An 18,583-nucleotide genomic window follows, 5' to 3' on the forward strand; every position below is an offset into this window, starting at 1 on the left:
ACACTGTTTCCACAATGTTTTGATTATTATAATTATTTTATGTGTTTCTGTGTGTGTGTTTCGTTAGTAATAAATGTTATGTCTACGTCTGCCAAAAATATAAGCGCACACTATTACGCTAAATGAGAAACAAATAAATTATATCTAATGGATTAAAAACCCTTAGTGTTAGCCTTACATATCCATATTCTAAATTATTTGTATAGTGATTAACCGTCGTCGCGACACCTTTCTTGCTGCAAAGGGTTAAGAGGTTGAGTACATGGAGAATCAAGTGATGCACGGCCAGGAATCGAACAAACGAATTGGGCTTGAGAGTCAAGAAAATTAAGCCGGATAACACTGCTCACAACATATACATATAAAAACGTAACCGTATTACGCAAATACGAAGAAAACATCATCTGAAATGTTACTCGTTAACGCTGTACTGAAAACCGACACCAAAAATTTAATTAGAATGCTCTAATGAATGAAAAGGCAAATGGCATTTCAGTCGTAGATCAAAGAGCATTAGTTTAAAGTATCCGTCGGCAATGTTCAATAACTTTTCGATAGAATTTTAACAGTGCTCATAATTGCCACTGTTTTAATTAAAGGTCATTCGTCTCTTTTAAATACATTGGTGTTTACGCTGCGATGAAAAGAGATGGAGGAGTATTAGGAGTTTATGGTTTAGAATATATATATAATTTAAAGAAAACACTTATTTACGGATTATAGTTATGTATTATTGTATTTAAACTTATAATTATTTAGGCAATACAATAATACATAACTATAATCCGTAGAAAAGTGTGTAAAAGTTATGTTAATAAAACAATAATATATATAATTGCTTTTCCGAACTAAGCAGATGATAGAGCCTCTGTAACCAGCTATAGCTATATCGATGTTTGCAGGCACAAAATGGCTACGAAACATCCGAGAATGGACGGAAGTCAAGTCGGTGTTACTACTTGCTGATCTAAACAGTTTTTAGTAGAGATATTGGAGATTGACTTCAGGCCTTTAGTAATTGCTGAGCCAAGAAGATAGTTTATGGAAAATTTCTAATTTAAAATATTTACGTTTTCGATTGAATTCTTTTCTGAACGACTGTTATAATTGTATAAGTTCAATCACCTATAACGGAAGGCTAGAAATTCACCAAAAAAACAGCACAATCTTTTATCAATTTTGCGGAAATTAACACGAAAGACTCTGTGAAATAGACATTAAGAAAATGTAATTTAGAAAAAATTTAATTGTTTTTATACAGTTCTACGAACAATTAGTGAGGAAGTAATAAATAAAGTGTGGGAGTGGCTTGATTCTTGGATGTGCGCTTTGAACGCTCATTAACACGAGGAAGAGATCTGACAATGCGATGACATCCAGAATGATGGCCGAGTAACATTCAATGTCGTGGTCGACGTATAAAAAACATATAATAGTAAAATTAAAGAAAGTGATACAAATTTTACGTATACGTATATTACGTAATTATTATATGTGCAGTTTCACAGATTCTATAAATAAGTAAAATATTCAAATTTATATTCTGTGTCATTTATATCTGCGTCTGTTTCAATCGTGATATTTTTCGAGAGCAAAAATATTTTTTTCTTTGGGAATGAAGGATCGCAGTTATATCACTTCTATATCCTTGTTACAGACTCCACAATTGTTTACATAGAAAATAGTAAATATGTATCACTCTTCGAATATTAGATTAAAGCAGTTACTCAAAGTAATTTTCATCATTCATACACAGCTCTGAATGTGGGCTACAAAAGCTATTAATACAGACGTAAGTTATAAACGACATTTTACTATTATCTTCACAACCCACACGGCACACAGCAACACACTTTCTTATGTAGAAAGAAACATCCACCCACGAGTATCGACACGAATCGCGGGTTTCAAAATTTCAAGCTGTCATTTCCGAGTCATTGCGCAATTTAAAATATCGATTACGTAGCCTATGCAGTTCTACATTGACAGAGCATACGCGTATGTTTTAAATATTCTGAGCAAATTATTCAATTCTATTTTTAATTACGCATGAATATTTATATTGATTTAATTACTGTATAATCAGTGTAAATTTTCACGTTGTCAGCAAATGTCGTGAGCCGCAACTTAAATTCCGGGAACACGTGATCAGCTCTCTTATTGATATTTTACGTTTTTTTTTTTATAAAACAAACGGGCAGGAGGCTCACCTGATGTTAAGTGATACCGCCGCCCATGGACACTCTCAATGCCAGAGGGTTTGCGAGTGCATTGCCGGTCTTTTAAGAACTGGTACGCTCTGTTCTTGAAGGACCCTAAGTCGAATTGGTTCGGAAATACTTCAGTGGACAGCTGGTTCCTATTTGTGTCTTATCAAAGCTGAGAAGCTTTAAGTTAAACTGAGTATTATTACAGATATTTACTTAAGGCCACAAAACTTAATTTTAGAAAATACTAAATAGTTTGTGTATAAAATAAGTAAATTAAATTTTCAGTAGTTTCTATGGACATAACAAAGCCGAAGTCGCATGTCCGAATTTAATAGATAAAAATTAGGAGATAGTAATGATATTTTCTTAAAAAAAGCTTATAATAACAGAAGCCCTTTATTCGCTGACCTTTTTCACTTACATGCTATTTTTACAAATGATAGTATTCTTAAATCTAATTCACTTAGCAAAATAATAAATTTATTAGCAACCACTTTGGTCAGGATGTCTGTCGACATAGGCCTTCTCCAATTGTTTCCACATGAAAAGCTTACTATTTCTTTAAAGGGTGGCAAAACTGTCCTGTATTTTGGGCATAAAAGTTCCGTCCTTCAGTCGTACAGTCATCAGTTTAAAATGCCGGCGGGACTGTCTCTGTCCCGTATTCGAACCTTTGTCCGCTTTTTTATTATTCATTCTTTAAAATTGAATAATGTGTGGATTAACGACTAACGCAAAAGAATTACTTATCGTTTTTAAAATGCCTAGCTCAAACCCTTTCCAGGCACCTAATAAGTGGACTGATATAAGAAATAAATGTACCCATCATGTAATAAAAGCGAGTTGCAAGTTGCAACTGTTCCTAATTACGATTATACATAATTGTATTGATTTTTTTTAATTACCAAAAAAGTTGTTAACGAAGTTTGTTGTTCAACGAAGAATATCCTAAAAAAATGTCTCTATATAATTTTGTTTTTTTATTGACCATCGTAAGAAACGAAATTCCCGTATTTTATTTTTATATATTTAAGCATTTGCCCCGTATAGGCTGAAAAGAAACTGGCAACCCTAGGCAACACATTCATAGCGTTTCAGGTGCAGGATGTGTCTTCGGACTGAGCTAGTAATCTTTATTGACTGATATCTATACTTTATAAAAATGTATAAGTACCCTTTGATTTCTTATTTGCGACTTCCACAAGTATACTTGAAACCGAAATAATCTAAAGCGACCAACCAGGCTCTTGAAGATTGCACTTAGGAAGGCACTAGTATGGAAATTGTGTTAATTTTTACAACAAACTCAAAATTTGCTCCCAAGCAAAATCAAGAATAAATTCAAACTCTCGTCAAACGTAAATTTAAATGATCCTAATCCTTGGGATTTGCTCCAGTTCGGTATGGCAGCTCTGCATTACAAACAATTTGACGTTCATAAATGTACTTGGCTACCTAGGTACATGAATAAAATTATTTTAAGTTTCAGTGTATAACTTTGTTAAGGTTTGTAGGGTACCCAAGGAATCCCCTAGAGCCAGTAGGATTCTTGCTATTTGTATTCAAATGAATGCGAACCAAAATGGAAATGTCGGTCGGTCAATCAGATGCCACCCACATCGGCACGTTTATAAAATGGCATAGCATTTCCGTTCCACGTCAAACACTTCAGTGCATTAGCTTTTAACCTGCCCATTAATTCCTATTTGCAATTGTTTGAAAACACTCCTTTATCAAGTATAAGCCTGTAGTAAGTATAACGTAGTCTCTTCTCTTTATAAGCGTTGAAATCGTTAAGAGATAAAAATATATAGATTTACTAGGTGATTAATTAAACTAAAGCATTTTTTAAGGAAATATCATGACTTGATCCTATCTCCTAAGTTTTATCGTACTAAGTCCATAGACACTTCTGAAAATTCAATTAAATAATTAATCAGCTAGTAAATCTATATATTTAAAGTTTAAGGAATTAAATATTACGAGTTTTGTTGATGAGTCTTATCCACTTGTTTTATTTACGTTACGCCTATTAAAATCATACTACGTAAGTCCAATAATACTATACATTGCCTATACATGTGCAAAACCGGGCTTTGAACACTCGATCAATGCTCATTTAATATTTTTATATAACGGGGCAATCGGGCAGGAGGCTAATCAGATGTAAAGTGGTGGACACTGAAATTGCCATAAGGCTCCAAAGCATGTTGCGACTTATTAAGAATTGGTACTGTCTAGTGTAGGACCCTAAGTCGAATCGGTTCGAAAATTCTTCAGTGCATCCACATAGTAGTGGTGCGTGGGAAAACTGCCTTAAAAAACGCTCGTCGTCATAGGGTGAGAATAAGAATTAATATAACACAGATATATGTGCCTTCGCTGTGCTGTATGTCCTTCTATGGCCTATTCTATGTTTGCTAATAAAATTAATAGATTCATAATTTAAGCAATTTTTACCTTTCACTCTATATCCAACTAGTTTCCCACATTGGTTCTTCAGAACTTCAATTTCACTATTAATATTAAGTTCACTTGCAAACTTTTGCTGACTGAGTAGATTTTTACGACTCTTGCTATCCGATTGAAAAAACGACACGAACTTGTGTAAAGGACTCATTGTATATAAAATTTTAATTAAAAACGTATGCCGTCATACTAATTTTTCTAACAATTAATTAATTAATCGGTTAAGTTATTTAGAAACTTTTTGTTCAGAGCACGATTTTAGAGCAATTTTTTGATTAATCGGATCCATCAATCATTTGAGCCACAGTGCTCATGAGCCGAAAGCGCGGACAACAATGTCTTACTTTGACTATTACACGTACTTTCCGCTACCGCAGCAAAAAAACTTTCATTCGCTTAAACAAAAGAAGGTCGCCAGCAGAGATTACTTTTGTAAAGTTTGTATTGTTTTTCTATGCATAATCGTCTTAATAACTATTGACAGATATAGTATAGTAAAGATATCAGATGATATAATAATAAAAAGTATTTAATCAATTCAAGTACATTTTCATTCTTATGTGTATGATTTGGAAACCCTTTTAAGTAAAAAATACCTATGTCAGGGTTCCCAGCTCTTCCATAAACAAATTAATTCTAAATTACTTAAAATTGCATTATTTAACCTTATTTTATTTGCGTGGATGCAAATGTGTGAATGAATAAAGATGACAATTATTTTGATGGATGGTGGTGATTTTTAATTTTTTATTATGTTCTAAGCATATCCTATTCAACTTCTTGACACTAAAGGCCTAGTGAGAAGATTGCAAAGGATAAAACTATTTGAATTAGCAAATTACTCTTATTGCGCGTTAGTCTTAAGTACTTAACAGTAGTAACAGATTGGAAAACAAGAACAGTTTTTTTTTTTGATTCAGTGTTATTAGACACTTTCTTATGTTAAATATAATTTTTGTATATAAGGTTAAACTTCAATTGTTATTAGTATTATGTTATGCCAAATCGTGATATTCAATGACGTGTGGGTAAAATGTTAAGAATTCAAAAGCTTCTACCTAAGCAATTATTAATTACCGTCAACCAATAATCTTAAATAAATTATAGTACGCAATGATCTGCGTTCTAAAAGAACTTAGTCTAATTCTCAGTCGCCGCCGTCATAACTTTTCCCTGACATGGAAACAATGATTATATAAACTCATATCTGATGTGGGTATCGTATTACGAGCGCCGAATTTAAATTAATTTCTCGTCTTAATTGCCTTAAAGCGAATTAAGACTTGTTAGTAATACACGCTGAGTAATACTTCTTGTAGATATATTGTTTGTTAATAGTTGCGTAGCCAAATTTTAGTGTAGTGTAATTTAAATAAGTGTTAGCGAAATAATTTTGCTGTAAAAATTTTGCTTCAATGGCGTTAAATAGAGCGTTGAGATACTGTTGTACAATACTTATATAATAAATTTAGACAAATATTTGAACACAGGAATGAAAACATATGGTGATATAATTAGTTTTAGAAAAAGTTTTTATAACATTAATATTGCGAATAAGAAAATATTGTGCTCAGCGACATCTATCGGACATACGCTGAACTAACATCACGATTCAATGCTACGTATTAAATAAGTTTCATTCGTCGAGATTCTAGTATTATCTAATAGATGGCAGCACGCGTTGACAAAAGATTGTATATTTAAACACTGGCTAAAGTATTTCAGTAAAGCAAATAGTATCTTCAATAATTATATTTCTTCGTACTTTAAAGGTTTTTTTTTACGATATTATTAGATCGTTTTAGAACGTGGAATGAAATTAATGTCATATTGACATTTATTTAACGATTTTGCTCATACTAATATTTTTACGCAAGTGGTTGCGAATATCTCATTAATATACATATAGTTTAGACATATTAGTAAAAATTAAAGCAGTCTTAATTTATAAAAGCACATAGATTTTTAAAATAAGACTGCTTTATTTCTCCATCGTGATCTATCCCTCTTCTTCAACTCAAGACTGATTTGGTTTTTATTTAAACTTATTATAAACCAACCTTTAGCAGCAGGGAGCGTAGTAGGTCTCTGTGGCGTGGTCCTATGGGGGACAGGTTTTCTGGGTGATGGCGGTGGCGCCAAAGACGTACGCGGACGCACGGCCACTGGCGACGACGACAATTTCTGTACCACACCATTCTTTTTGACTGAAAAAAGCAACACAAATTTTAGAGATTTTCATATAATAACTGGCCGCCCAAAAATCACTCACTCATTACGTGTATTTTTAAATTTCGGTCGATTTTAAGCCGCGTGATTATTCCGTTCATACAGACCGACACATGCGGTAGGATGACTTCATTCTATATTATGTAATGACTTTAAGACTAGCATTGCTAGCTAATTTCGAAAGGTGCAACAAGATTAAAATAGTTATTTTTCTTTAATAATATAAGAACGGTTCCAACCTTAATTTGACAATTGACCATGTTAAAATTTATTGTCAATTTTGTATTTATTGAAGTTAAAAAATGTATTTTATTTAGCAAATATTTTATGATCCTATTTCTGTGGCTATATCTATTAAACAGATTAATTAATTGATAGAGAAGACAATTGACAATCCTCATAAGATTGCATATGTACGAAGACAATTCAAGTTACATACAGCGGCGCCATAGGACATTGTTTCATAATGTGTTATGAAACAAAAAACAGCTGCAAACCGCCACAGGCAAACATAAGATAATGTTAAAAGTAGACTTAATTATTACGAAAGTAGATTCCTTACTTGTGATAAAAATTGACTTTACTCTTTAAACATGGAAATTTTCTAGAGGGATTGTATTATTTATGTTTTAATATGAAAAGAATGAAAATTTTAGAAATAATATTAGGACACCTATGATACCAAGCAACCACAGGAAGGTAATAAAAATAAAAGCAAAACTAAATTTGTTTGTGGGACCTTTAATAATGGTAATTATAGGTATAAACTAATGTAATATTGTAAAGTACAAGTAACCTAGATTCTTAACAATAACTTAATTATGTTATTGCCTTTATTACTTGTGTTAGCTTTTAATATTCATTTTACTAAGTTCTAAAAAATTCATAAAATTCTTAAGAATCTTGACATAAGCGTGCATGTGCCATAATTTGACTCATTCTGTTGTTTACGAATTTTAGAGTAGGAAATAGAATATAAAAGAAGACGTAAAGGGCATTCTTAGTTTAACTTTGATATGATTCTGTTTATTTATAGTCAGTTATATAGCGAATTATATTATTAATGGAGTTTAATTATTTATCTACTATTTATTACTTGCATATGCAAAGCATAAAAAGGAACTAAAGCCTTGCTTTGGCGTGTCAACCCTGATGAAGGTTTGTATCCTTTAGTCTTCCCCTCGTCACTGGTATTTAATATGTTACAATGCACCAAATTACCTTGAGTTGGGGGCGGCTGCGGGGTGGTAGCAGTCGGCGTCCGGTTTGCCGGGGTGGTAGGCTCCCTCTTTTTCCCATTTCCTGGAACAGGATACAATAAAATATAACATATACAGTATCAAGACAAAACGAATCGATTACGAAAACAGTACTTTTCTTTGTCAGTTTTTTCTAACTAGTTTGATCTCTCTCAAGGATGCTTAGACTGCTTTTTTTTACAAAGAACGTAGTGTACGATGTCCTGTCTTTTGCATTTCAAAATCTGCTATAATTTTATAAACGCCTTTTGATTATTTCAAACTTACTCGTTTGTCAATGCTCTAAACCCACAATGGAATTCGTGAGAAATCAAGTGTAAAAGACAATAGACAATACTACATCGGTTATTTTAATAAATTAAAAATGATTAAAACATTTAATTCATGCTACTGAGAGATAGTATACCCTCTTACACTATTTATACACGTCAATTAACTCATATTAAAATTAATAGGGCTCTTAAATTACAAAAACTACGTATTAGTGGTAATTAAATACTTGTTGAGAAATTACTGTAGGTAATTAGTAAATAGCTTTAACATTGCAAAGAATAATTTTAAATGACCTGATTTAAAAACTACCAACTATAGTTGTTAATTAAATTGCAGACACATACGTCTTTATATGGAGAATTATGCAAAACCAGTATCCTTTGTCGTTTTGTCAGCACCGGCTTTGAACTACATATATCGAAATAGACAGAAAGCCCAAGGCATATAATAGGACTTCTAAAACCTGCGCATACTTTTAACTCCACGATCAATAAACGAAGAACTAATTGACTATCTCTTCAATCGTTTCAGTTAATAAAACAGAGCATTACAAAACCTCCTTATGATGTTTATGAAACAGCTGTCGTGGGAATATAACGCTAAACAATGCAAACAAAATCGTGCGTGGAAAAATATACATAGACGCGCTATTGAAGTTCATTTTATTTCTAGAAAGTGACTGCATATTTTAGTTTATAGGATCATTGAACACGTGAAAAGATTAACCATTTAAAAGGCTTCCGTTCATAACTTAATGCACATTGCATGCGTCGCGTTTATTTTAACGTTATCGTCATTTTAGTATTAATGGGCCGGTGATGCAAATGCGATAATTATGGATTTTGATACATACTTTCAAATGTAGACACATGTTTTTGTATATTTTAACATACGATTAAAAAAAAGGATTTTAGGATTTAAATAAAATAGACAATTCTTACTGAGACAGTCATTGTCATATAGAAATATTAAATATAATAAATAACGCGTAAAAATATGTTTTTATAAGTAAGAAACTCACCTCTAGTACCGAAAGACCCGAACCTCTCACGGTTCACGGATATCTTATATTTCTTATCATTAGGAACAGGTAATTTGGACGGATGTTTTTCTGAGTTGCTTCTATAGAGCTTCTCTTTGGACCCGTGTGCCCCCATCTTTAGAAACTTGAAGAACTTCATCAAGTCAGCACATAATAACCTCAATACAAACTATTAGGAACTTCGTTTAGTCTTAAAACACTTGGTGATTCAGATTCACTGTCACATTATCAAACACGTCTGTGCTCCCTGCATTAAGTACAATGAGTAAGTGCCATAATTATCATGGAAGGTAAAAAAACAAATGAGTTTGATAAGGGTGTTATGTAATGACATAAACCACAGAGCGATTTCAATTATTTAAGAGTGTAAACTGGAGTTTGGACTGCTTCGATATTCGAAATGTTCTTGGAGACTGTCAATTGTTTAACGCAAAACATTGTTTGCAAGAGCAGTGTATTTATAATATACGATACGCAGACGCCAGTAAATAAACTATCAAACCGTTAAAAGCATACGACATTAGGCACACGTGGTAAAGCGCGATCAAGAAAGCAACGTCGCTGATATTATTGTGGCTTTAATCTATTTCTGTAGCCGACTCACTGCATCGACCAGGATAAATAGAACCTCTCCTTATATCACGTTTCTATTCACAAACAACAACTATCGGCGTTACAGTTCGTATTCAGGAGCTCAAGAATAAATGGTTTCTAAACGCATTATGCGTTAAAAAGGTCTTCTAAGAACTTGTTACTCGCAGCCTATTTTGTATCCGAATAAAACTCTATTTAAATATTGACTGTAAACTTTATACACAGACTACAGCAAGTACCTACTTAAACTCATCTATTTAAGAGAGAAACACAAAAATAATTACCTATGTAGAAATCATACGACTTTATAGAAAACATATCATTCACAAAAAGAAAGTTGTAAGCCGTTAGACGAGTCAATACATAATATTAAATATTAATGATAACGTCGAAGTAGATACTAGAACGTTTTCCACGTTAATCTATGTGTAAATTGTTATTTGCATGTTATAAATAACAAAGATTTATATATATTAGACATTGAACTTAACAATGTTCTTTACTTAGCACAAACGTGTCACCAGTTGGATAGTTATTTTAGCTATGTTTCAGGGTTAAATAACTTAAGATGGCTCGTGTTCTTTCCAGCGATATTTTAGACGACACTATGCAAGCTACACGCGGTATATTTAGTCTTGTTACTTGTAACATATAAAACGTATTGGGGACACTTGCGCCATTCTCAACAGGTTACAATTTTACGCATAAATTCACATTATTATAATTGATAATAGGATGGTAATAAAGACAAAAAAGTCATCTCGGTTCTTTTATAACTTATTTAGAGATAGAAAAAGAGTTGAAGAATGTAATTCTTCACATGTCAATATCTTAGCGAGTAATAGATAATTTACATTATAGTTTATTAGTGTTAAAATTAATTAATGTTGAAATTTAAAATAATGTAAAAAAAACTAGGTCCTGAATGGTTTTAAAATGTATCATAAGTAATAAACGATATTTATACTACAAAACAAATATGAAGAATGTTATCACTCTGAAATTAATACGACAACTGCTAAGATATTTACCAAATTATCTATAGTTTTTTTGACTTAAAGTGGTTTTCAATAACAGTATTTTAACCAAGAGAAGTTTCCAGGCGATTTCGTCAAATGTATAAAGGATGCTTAATTTGCGCGTGAGTTGGTTGTGGTAATATCACACTGCCAAATTCAACTACATTTGTAAACCACGAAATAGGGCAAATAGAACATAAACCATTCCAATTGTGCAACGATTCAAAATATAACACACGTTTAAGGAATTACTTCCGAATAATAACAAAATGCATATTGTGTGTTAATGTTTAGACAAAAAATTGTGCGCGGGCGTCTTGAACTTTAAGTTATGAAATTTAAGCAAGTAGGTTAAATTTCTGTCTTTCAATTTAAATGAGTGTGTAATATATTCTTTTAATTCCAAATTAATGATCCATTTATTATTCGCTGAGCTCATTATTAATTATTATTAACATTAAACGTATAGTATTATAAAAATCCTCTATATAAAATCCTATTATAAATATCCTCGTTCTCAATTAATTAGTTAAAAACTTCTAGATTTAGATGTCTTTTTTCACTTTAAGTTACCGCTGTATATTTTCTGGTCTTAAAACAATCTTGATAACAATCTTGCGTTAATTAAATTAATAAAAATAACACTTGAAGCATTCTTATATCAGAAGTTTTACGGAAATATAATTAATGTATGAGAACAAAGTACACAAAAAGTCACAATACAATAATATATTCTAAGCACATTGATAGGTCAAAAGCCTCCACTTCTACACACTGTGTTCACGATCAGCGCGGAACTAAGTAAAGAAATATTGTAGTCGCTCCCCACCTACTAATTTATTAAGATTATGCATAGTAAGTAAACTTCAGTCACGATACATCGATTCCTCACTTCCTTATGGTTAAATAGTTTTTTCTGCCATATTGGTAATAATGCGAACAGAAGTATAGCTGTATATAATAGCTAAATAAATATTAAATTTTGATTTCCTATCAGTATCGTAAACAAAGTAACTTAGCATTGTAGAACATGTGAACATTCACTAATACTGTATTCTATAAGACTGAATGTATACTTAGCTAGTTAATTGTACTAAGTAAAAATTAAATTAATTTGCTACAGTCTTCGCTGTATTAAATTCAATCCGCCGTTTTCATAAATATTTTAAAGAAATCTTACAAAAAATTACGAGAACCATTTAAAAGCAACGTTCAATTTTTTGAATTGTAAAAAATAAAATTACTAGTACATCTATAAAACTTCGTACATATCATGTATTTTAATTAAATAAAAAACAACTGTTGAAGGTCCCCTAGTTACAGCGGATGTTCAATTACCACTATAAGCATAACAAGATTTTAAGTTCATATAAGTTTCCTAACAAAGTTTGAACTGGGTTTTTCCAACATTTCTGATATGACTGGGGGACAGTGAGGGTGACCCTATCATACATTTAAATAATGAATGACTCATTGTGTTGCTAAGTACAAACCTCGTGAATTTTCCCTATTCATAGAGATAAACACATAGGTGAAGTCTAATTGTATATGAGAATAATAAAAATATAACCAAAACATCGCAAAAACAATTATTAGTACAACTGGGGTTTAAGCAGAAACAGCATGATAATGAATCATGTGATTATCAACTTTAAGTTAGTACAATGGAAATATCTTGACTGCAATTAATTTTTCGGTCCGCATAGATTATACCTAAACATGACATAGTCTACTAATTTTACTTATATTACAAATTTAAGGATTTGTTCCTCGGAAAATTGGCTATTGTGGTGTGCACATAAAGATTTATGCATTAGTAAAAGACTCAGAATTTATAACGGTTGTAAATAAATTGGTTTTGAAGATCTAAAATCTATTTTGCAGGTCGTCATTTTGTAACTTGCGTTTAAACATCGCTAGTTCAATATATCCAAGACATTTTCATTATTCCATTGTTTTTGGCCAAAACTAGTCACGGCCATCACACATCGTTGTGCAAAGACACACCTTGTTCATAAAGTTTAGCGAGGTAAGACACGTCTTCGCAATACGTTTGCAATTATTATTTACAATGACTTGTTTGTGGTGTTCATCGACTAAAATAGCATTTACTTAGCAAATACTTGACGAATTAGCGGCTAGAGTTTTTGTATTTACTATTGGGTATTTGTACTTTACGTAAGAATAAGGAAAATATTTGGTTTCTTTTAAATATCGTTAACTATGTAACATAGCACTGTAGCAATAAAATATACTACACTATCGCACATACTCGTATATAGAAAATATAAATAAGGGTTTACTCATCTTCATTTGAAATTTTGATATGGTTTTTATAAACAATGCGATATTTAGTCAAAACAATAATTTTACTGTCATTCCTAAACATTTCTATGCAGATCACAATAGAAAACTTTCCACAAAGCATTGTATAGACAGATATAAAATTTTATTTACCAAAGAAAACATATTCGTATGAAATGCAGCGGAGTGCCGAAAACTCACCCATATAACATTAAACTGCACAATAGGTTCGGATGTGATGTGTTCGGGAATACAAATAGGACTATTGTGATACGCTCAACATAGAATCTCGGTCTTAAACGGAGTAGCCCAGTATTCAGATTTTATGGTTAATAGGACAGAAAGCCCACTCAAGCGAATCGATACGAGATACTGAAATGAGATTCACTTCTAGTTCTAGGTCATCGAGTCGGAATAATGTTTATTTAATTTATTTGTATACCGTTAATTGTAAGTATTATTTGCTTACAGAGAGAGGTTAATTTTTAATAGGAGTGAATTGGAAGGTCCATGTATATAATTTACGACATTTTATTACAGTATAAGAATTGTTATTTTGATGCTCAGTTTTACATCAGTAAATTTATCCATTCTTATGAACTTTGAAATGAATCTAAAAATCGATTAAAGCAGGTTTTGCCGCCTTTGATTGGTCTACATAAACGACTTTGTGTTTAACTGCTTGTGCTTCTTAGATATAGCTATTATAATCTAGAAAATAAATTTATAGCAAAATTTACGAGCTCTCAAATTGATAATATTTTAGGATCAATCAAAATGCGACTAGCTCACATAAACAAAATGGCGGAATGAGGTCGGAGTATTGCAACAGTTTTGGCGGAATTTCGTAATAAACAAAACATCATTGACTTGGCGCGATTCCAGAATAAGGGCGTTCTAGTCGAGATAAACCTTTTAACATCCATTAAACATATATAGTGCCTAAAATTGTATCATTTTTAGCCACGACACAAATTTAGAATGATATATGACCCGAATTAGATAACAGATATAGAAATGCTAAAAATAAGTGAAATAACGTTGGCCACCCATGTTAAATGTGATTAAAATCTCACACATCATAACAGTGTTCTATATTTAAAATACCTTATAAATTTTAAGTTGCATATTATGAACGTGAACATAATTTGAACAAACCTTCAGGGGGCTTAGAATTCGGTTTGATTTTGTTGTTAATGCTTAGATCTACAAAGTTGGAATTGGAGTCCACTCGACATTAAATAGTAGAAAACCTGAACGTAAATAGCGGAATACGATTTTATTAATACAGTATCAGTCCTTAATAAATAAATATAAAGCTGTATTAATCTCTGGTTTAATTTAATTATATTGATATTGAAGTAATGTTTAAATGTTGAAAGAGCTAGTGATTAATATATATATCATATATTTATTATTAAATGAAGAATAAACAAAAAAACTACATAACTTTGTAAAAGTAGCAATAATGTCGTTGTTTCCTGGCAATATCAAAAATCATGATTTTATCAACACAATACAAGCTATAATAGCAGTAAAACTGCTAATAGCATCATCAAAAGAGGGCGCGTCTGATAACTCAAAGCAATAAGCAATGTCATATGGCAATCTACACGTGTTCCCCCACTGTACACGAGCCCATATTTATGTTTAATGTACCTACATCTAAGGACGGATACAGCATCCGGCTTATCAGAGGAACAAATATGTATCTAGTTTTAATTCCTACTACTTTTCATAGCTTCCTATCTGTCTCTGTGTGTCTATTAATACTATTGATTTTTGAGCTATACCTACCAGATGTATCATTTAATATAGATTTATTAAAACTATACACTGTTTAAATATTAGCCATGTGATTTGTACTTTCCAGTACTTTCTGGTAACCGAGTAACAAGTTTGAAATCTAGTTATAGCGAAATTTAAAACATTAAAACGCTATTTACGACGCCCCAAACAAGGGTTGCCTGGAATAAATAAATTAGCGGTAAGGCCGCCCGTTGCCTAATAACTTATGTAACCTGATTTCTTTTAATACGTATATTTTAGGTAACAAAGTGTAAATAAATATAAGTATTAGGTTAGTGAATGAAGTCCTTTATTATCATTAATAACGGTTTGCTTGCGTCGTGTTGCTTACTAATTTGGCTTCACCAAATATTATTAGTATTGCACAAATGTAGAAAAGACCCTTTGGTCCAATTCAAATTCAAAAATCATTTATTTACGTATGTAAAGTACACTTATGAACGTCAAAAAAGAAATACATTCAATGCAATTCTAATTTAACATTCACTCCCATTTCTCAAATCAAGGGCGTAGAACGGAAGAGAAGAACTGGCAATAAACTCTCCACCACTCTTTTTCTGCAACCATTACACCATGTTCCATATGACATCTTAAATAATCAAGAATAATAAAATAAATTAAAAACAAAGATTTGTATGGGAACAACACACAAATACGTAGAAACAACTAGCATCACTGTATACACGAATTCAAGTACGACCAGTCACCGCAAGTAACACCCGTTCATGAGTATGACGCATGGCCAGCCCGCCATATTTTAGGGAGAGCGACAACCCGACGCATGGACGCCGAAGCAGGCGGTCGTTTAGAACACAAATAATAAAATAATAATTAAGTCATATACCGTCGTTATATTTTGCGTCCAAGCTGGTCTCTGAACATGGCTATCAACTGAATACGATCGAAAGTATAATTGCAGTCACGTAACAAATTACACAGTCCCAACGCGTAACTGACGTCTACCTCCTCCAGTGGTTCGTTATTTCACAAATTAAATACAATAATTAGTATGCGTTTACTGTAAACTTAGAGGTAGTTTGAATGATTAACTTGTTTTACAAATTACTTCACGAATAGGCAAAAATACCTTAACGAAAATGTGTTCCAACTAGTTTAATACTGTATTTTTAACATTCTTGATTAATTGTGACAATCGTCTACATTCCACGTATCAAACTTCAAAGATACTTTAAGATAGGTACTTATACCTAGTCCAGCCAGAAGTTCTGTTACAAATGAAAATGCCATTTTTTTATGAAGTAATGTATATTATTAAAGTTAATAACTACATATTTATAATAGTCTCATAAGTTGATAATGAACACGGAAAATATGTGTTACGGCGCAAAATCAAAAGAAGTATTTAAAATAATATGTTCCAAATTCAAAATACATAATTAAAAAGATGAAAACAAGAAAAGTTTTTATGTAACAGTATTTATGGCCAGACTAGTTATAACAGTACTGGACCTCGACGAATATAGTGTTGATAATTAATATACTTTAATCCGAATTAAATAAATTCTTAATTTGTTGAAAACTAAATTTGTACAAAGACTTCTTAAACCTACATAATAGAAAATGCCAGCGCTAAAGGTACTAAACTAGCTACTACACTACTAACACCAAACGCTAAGGGTTTTTAATTTTATTATTTTATCTTTATTATTATTGTTATTATTACTATATAGGTTACAAAACTTCTAAATACTGTATATCAACGCCTGCCTAGACAGATCTTAACATACTTTACTAGATTATACGACAGCAGTACAGCGTAATAATACATAACATGTATTATCCTTTAATATCACCAATTTTCTGCTTATTAATTCCACTAACATAATCATTACACCTATATATACATACTTAAGTTTGAAAATATGTCGTAGATTTTCCTATGGAAAAGCAGGGACGTAAAATCTCTTTAGAAAACGAAGTTTACGGTTAGTAATAATAGACACAGGTGACGATTGACATTATATAGAACTTCTTAGCAGATATAGAGGGATAAAAATAGATGTTGTCCGATAAGCCTAACCGATATGCACACAAAATTTCACGAAAATCAATCGAGCCATTTCGGAGGAGTTTAATTAGAGACACAATGACACGAGCTTTTATATATTAGATTAAGGAAATTAGACATAGGAAAAGGCTAAAGAATTTGGAGAAATTCAAAAAGTCAGGTAACGTTAAGATGTATAAGATTTATTTTAAAATTGCAACACTCAAGTTGTCAAGTTATTGTCGTTTAAGATAATCACCATACCAGCGATTAAAAAGGCATTTGTTATGTCGCGTTCATGCTTGATGAACCTGTATTGTATGTGCCTAGATAAAAGTTAAACCAACCAGTACCAGGACCTGTTCTCTACATCACCTGTACATTCTACTCCACATTAAAACCGGTCTGTTCAGTGTTGTGGTTTCAAAAGTACAAAAAGGCATGCTTTCGACTGCTAAAATATTATACGATCAAGTTGAATGAGACTTTGACTGGGATATCGAGCTTAAGAGGACAAAAAGAACCTTATTCTGACGTCAGTTGAAAACCAATGTTATGGTTTGATTGTTTGAATATATTTTAAAGGTTCTAAATTTTTAATCGAACTTAACACAGTGTTAATTAATTTATCCATAAAAGTATCCCATTTAGTAAATCAACGGTTTATGTTACAAAATCTTTTATCTAAAATGTATGACAAATGACAATATACGTAAAAGTTACCAACAAATACATTTAAAATATATACAAGATATAATTGAATTACCAGAAATTTTTGTTAAGCAGAAAAAAAATTACCATCTAAACTGCGTATTAAATTTGAGATATGTATATTTATGTTTTTATTACCAATGAGTCTACTACATAATCTATCCAGCTCCGTATAAGTACTGTTTAATCTGTTAAAATTGCGAAGAATTCGAAAAAGAGGTGCCTGAACTCCTAGGTTGGTTTTTGCAGAAAAGTTTTGCAGTGTATAAAGGGAAAGGATTTAAAGTAAAGAGATAACGCGAAATGTACAATAATGGATTTTAAAAATAAAAATATTCATAATTTTCTATTATATGTATAAGGTACACTTTAGAACTGATCTTTCTAAACTAGTAATATAGCAATTTCGGAACCAATCAATTCTGATCAATGAAATAAAATTTTAGTTTGTATCGAACAACATATGATATAATATCTCTAACGTTCAATAACAAAGTGATATTTTTGATTGACAAGAGAATGGTGAATGTGAAATTTAGTAACATGCGATACGATACGGCTCTAGTTAGGTAATTAGACAATAGTGTTATCTCATCACCAATTAATACTTTTTCTGTTTTTATTTCAACGACATTCCGAATGGCCTTATACATAGA

At 31.6% G+C, this 18,583-nt stretch overlaps 1 protein-coding gene across 4 annotated transcripts in view; it reads right to left on the minus strand.

Moving 5' to 3' along the window:
• The window catches only part of LOC110993998 (tropomyosin-1, isoforms 33/34), a 73,788-nt gene that overhangs the window by 33,509 nt on the left and 21,696 nt on the right, over positions 1-18,583 (minus strand). For 3 of the 4 annotated variants that reach the window (XM_045629725.1, XM_045629724.1, XM_045629723.1), the window contains exons 2-4: positions 9,462-9,729; positions 8,130-8,210; positions 6,740-6,886 (exon numbers count right to left, since the gene is read on the minus strand). In XM_045629725.1, the coding sequence (XP_045485681.1) occupies positions 6,740-6,886; positions 8,130-8,210; positions 9,462-9,621 (388 nt within the window). In that variant the 5' untranslated portion in view covers positions 9,622-9,729. The remainder of the gene's footprint in view (positions 1-6,739; positions 6,887-8,129; positions 8,211-9,461; positions 9,730-18,583) is intronic. The other variant, XM_022260463.2, reaches the window with a different exon arrangement.

This window comes from Pieris rapae, chromosome 10 (genome assembly GCF_905147795.1).
Source record: "Pieris rapae chromosome 10, ilPieRapa1.1, whole genome shotgun sequence".
In the NCBI taxonomy this organism is placed as follows: Eukaryota; Metazoa; Arthropoda; class Insecta; order Lepidoptera; family Pieridae; genus Pieris; species Pieris rapae.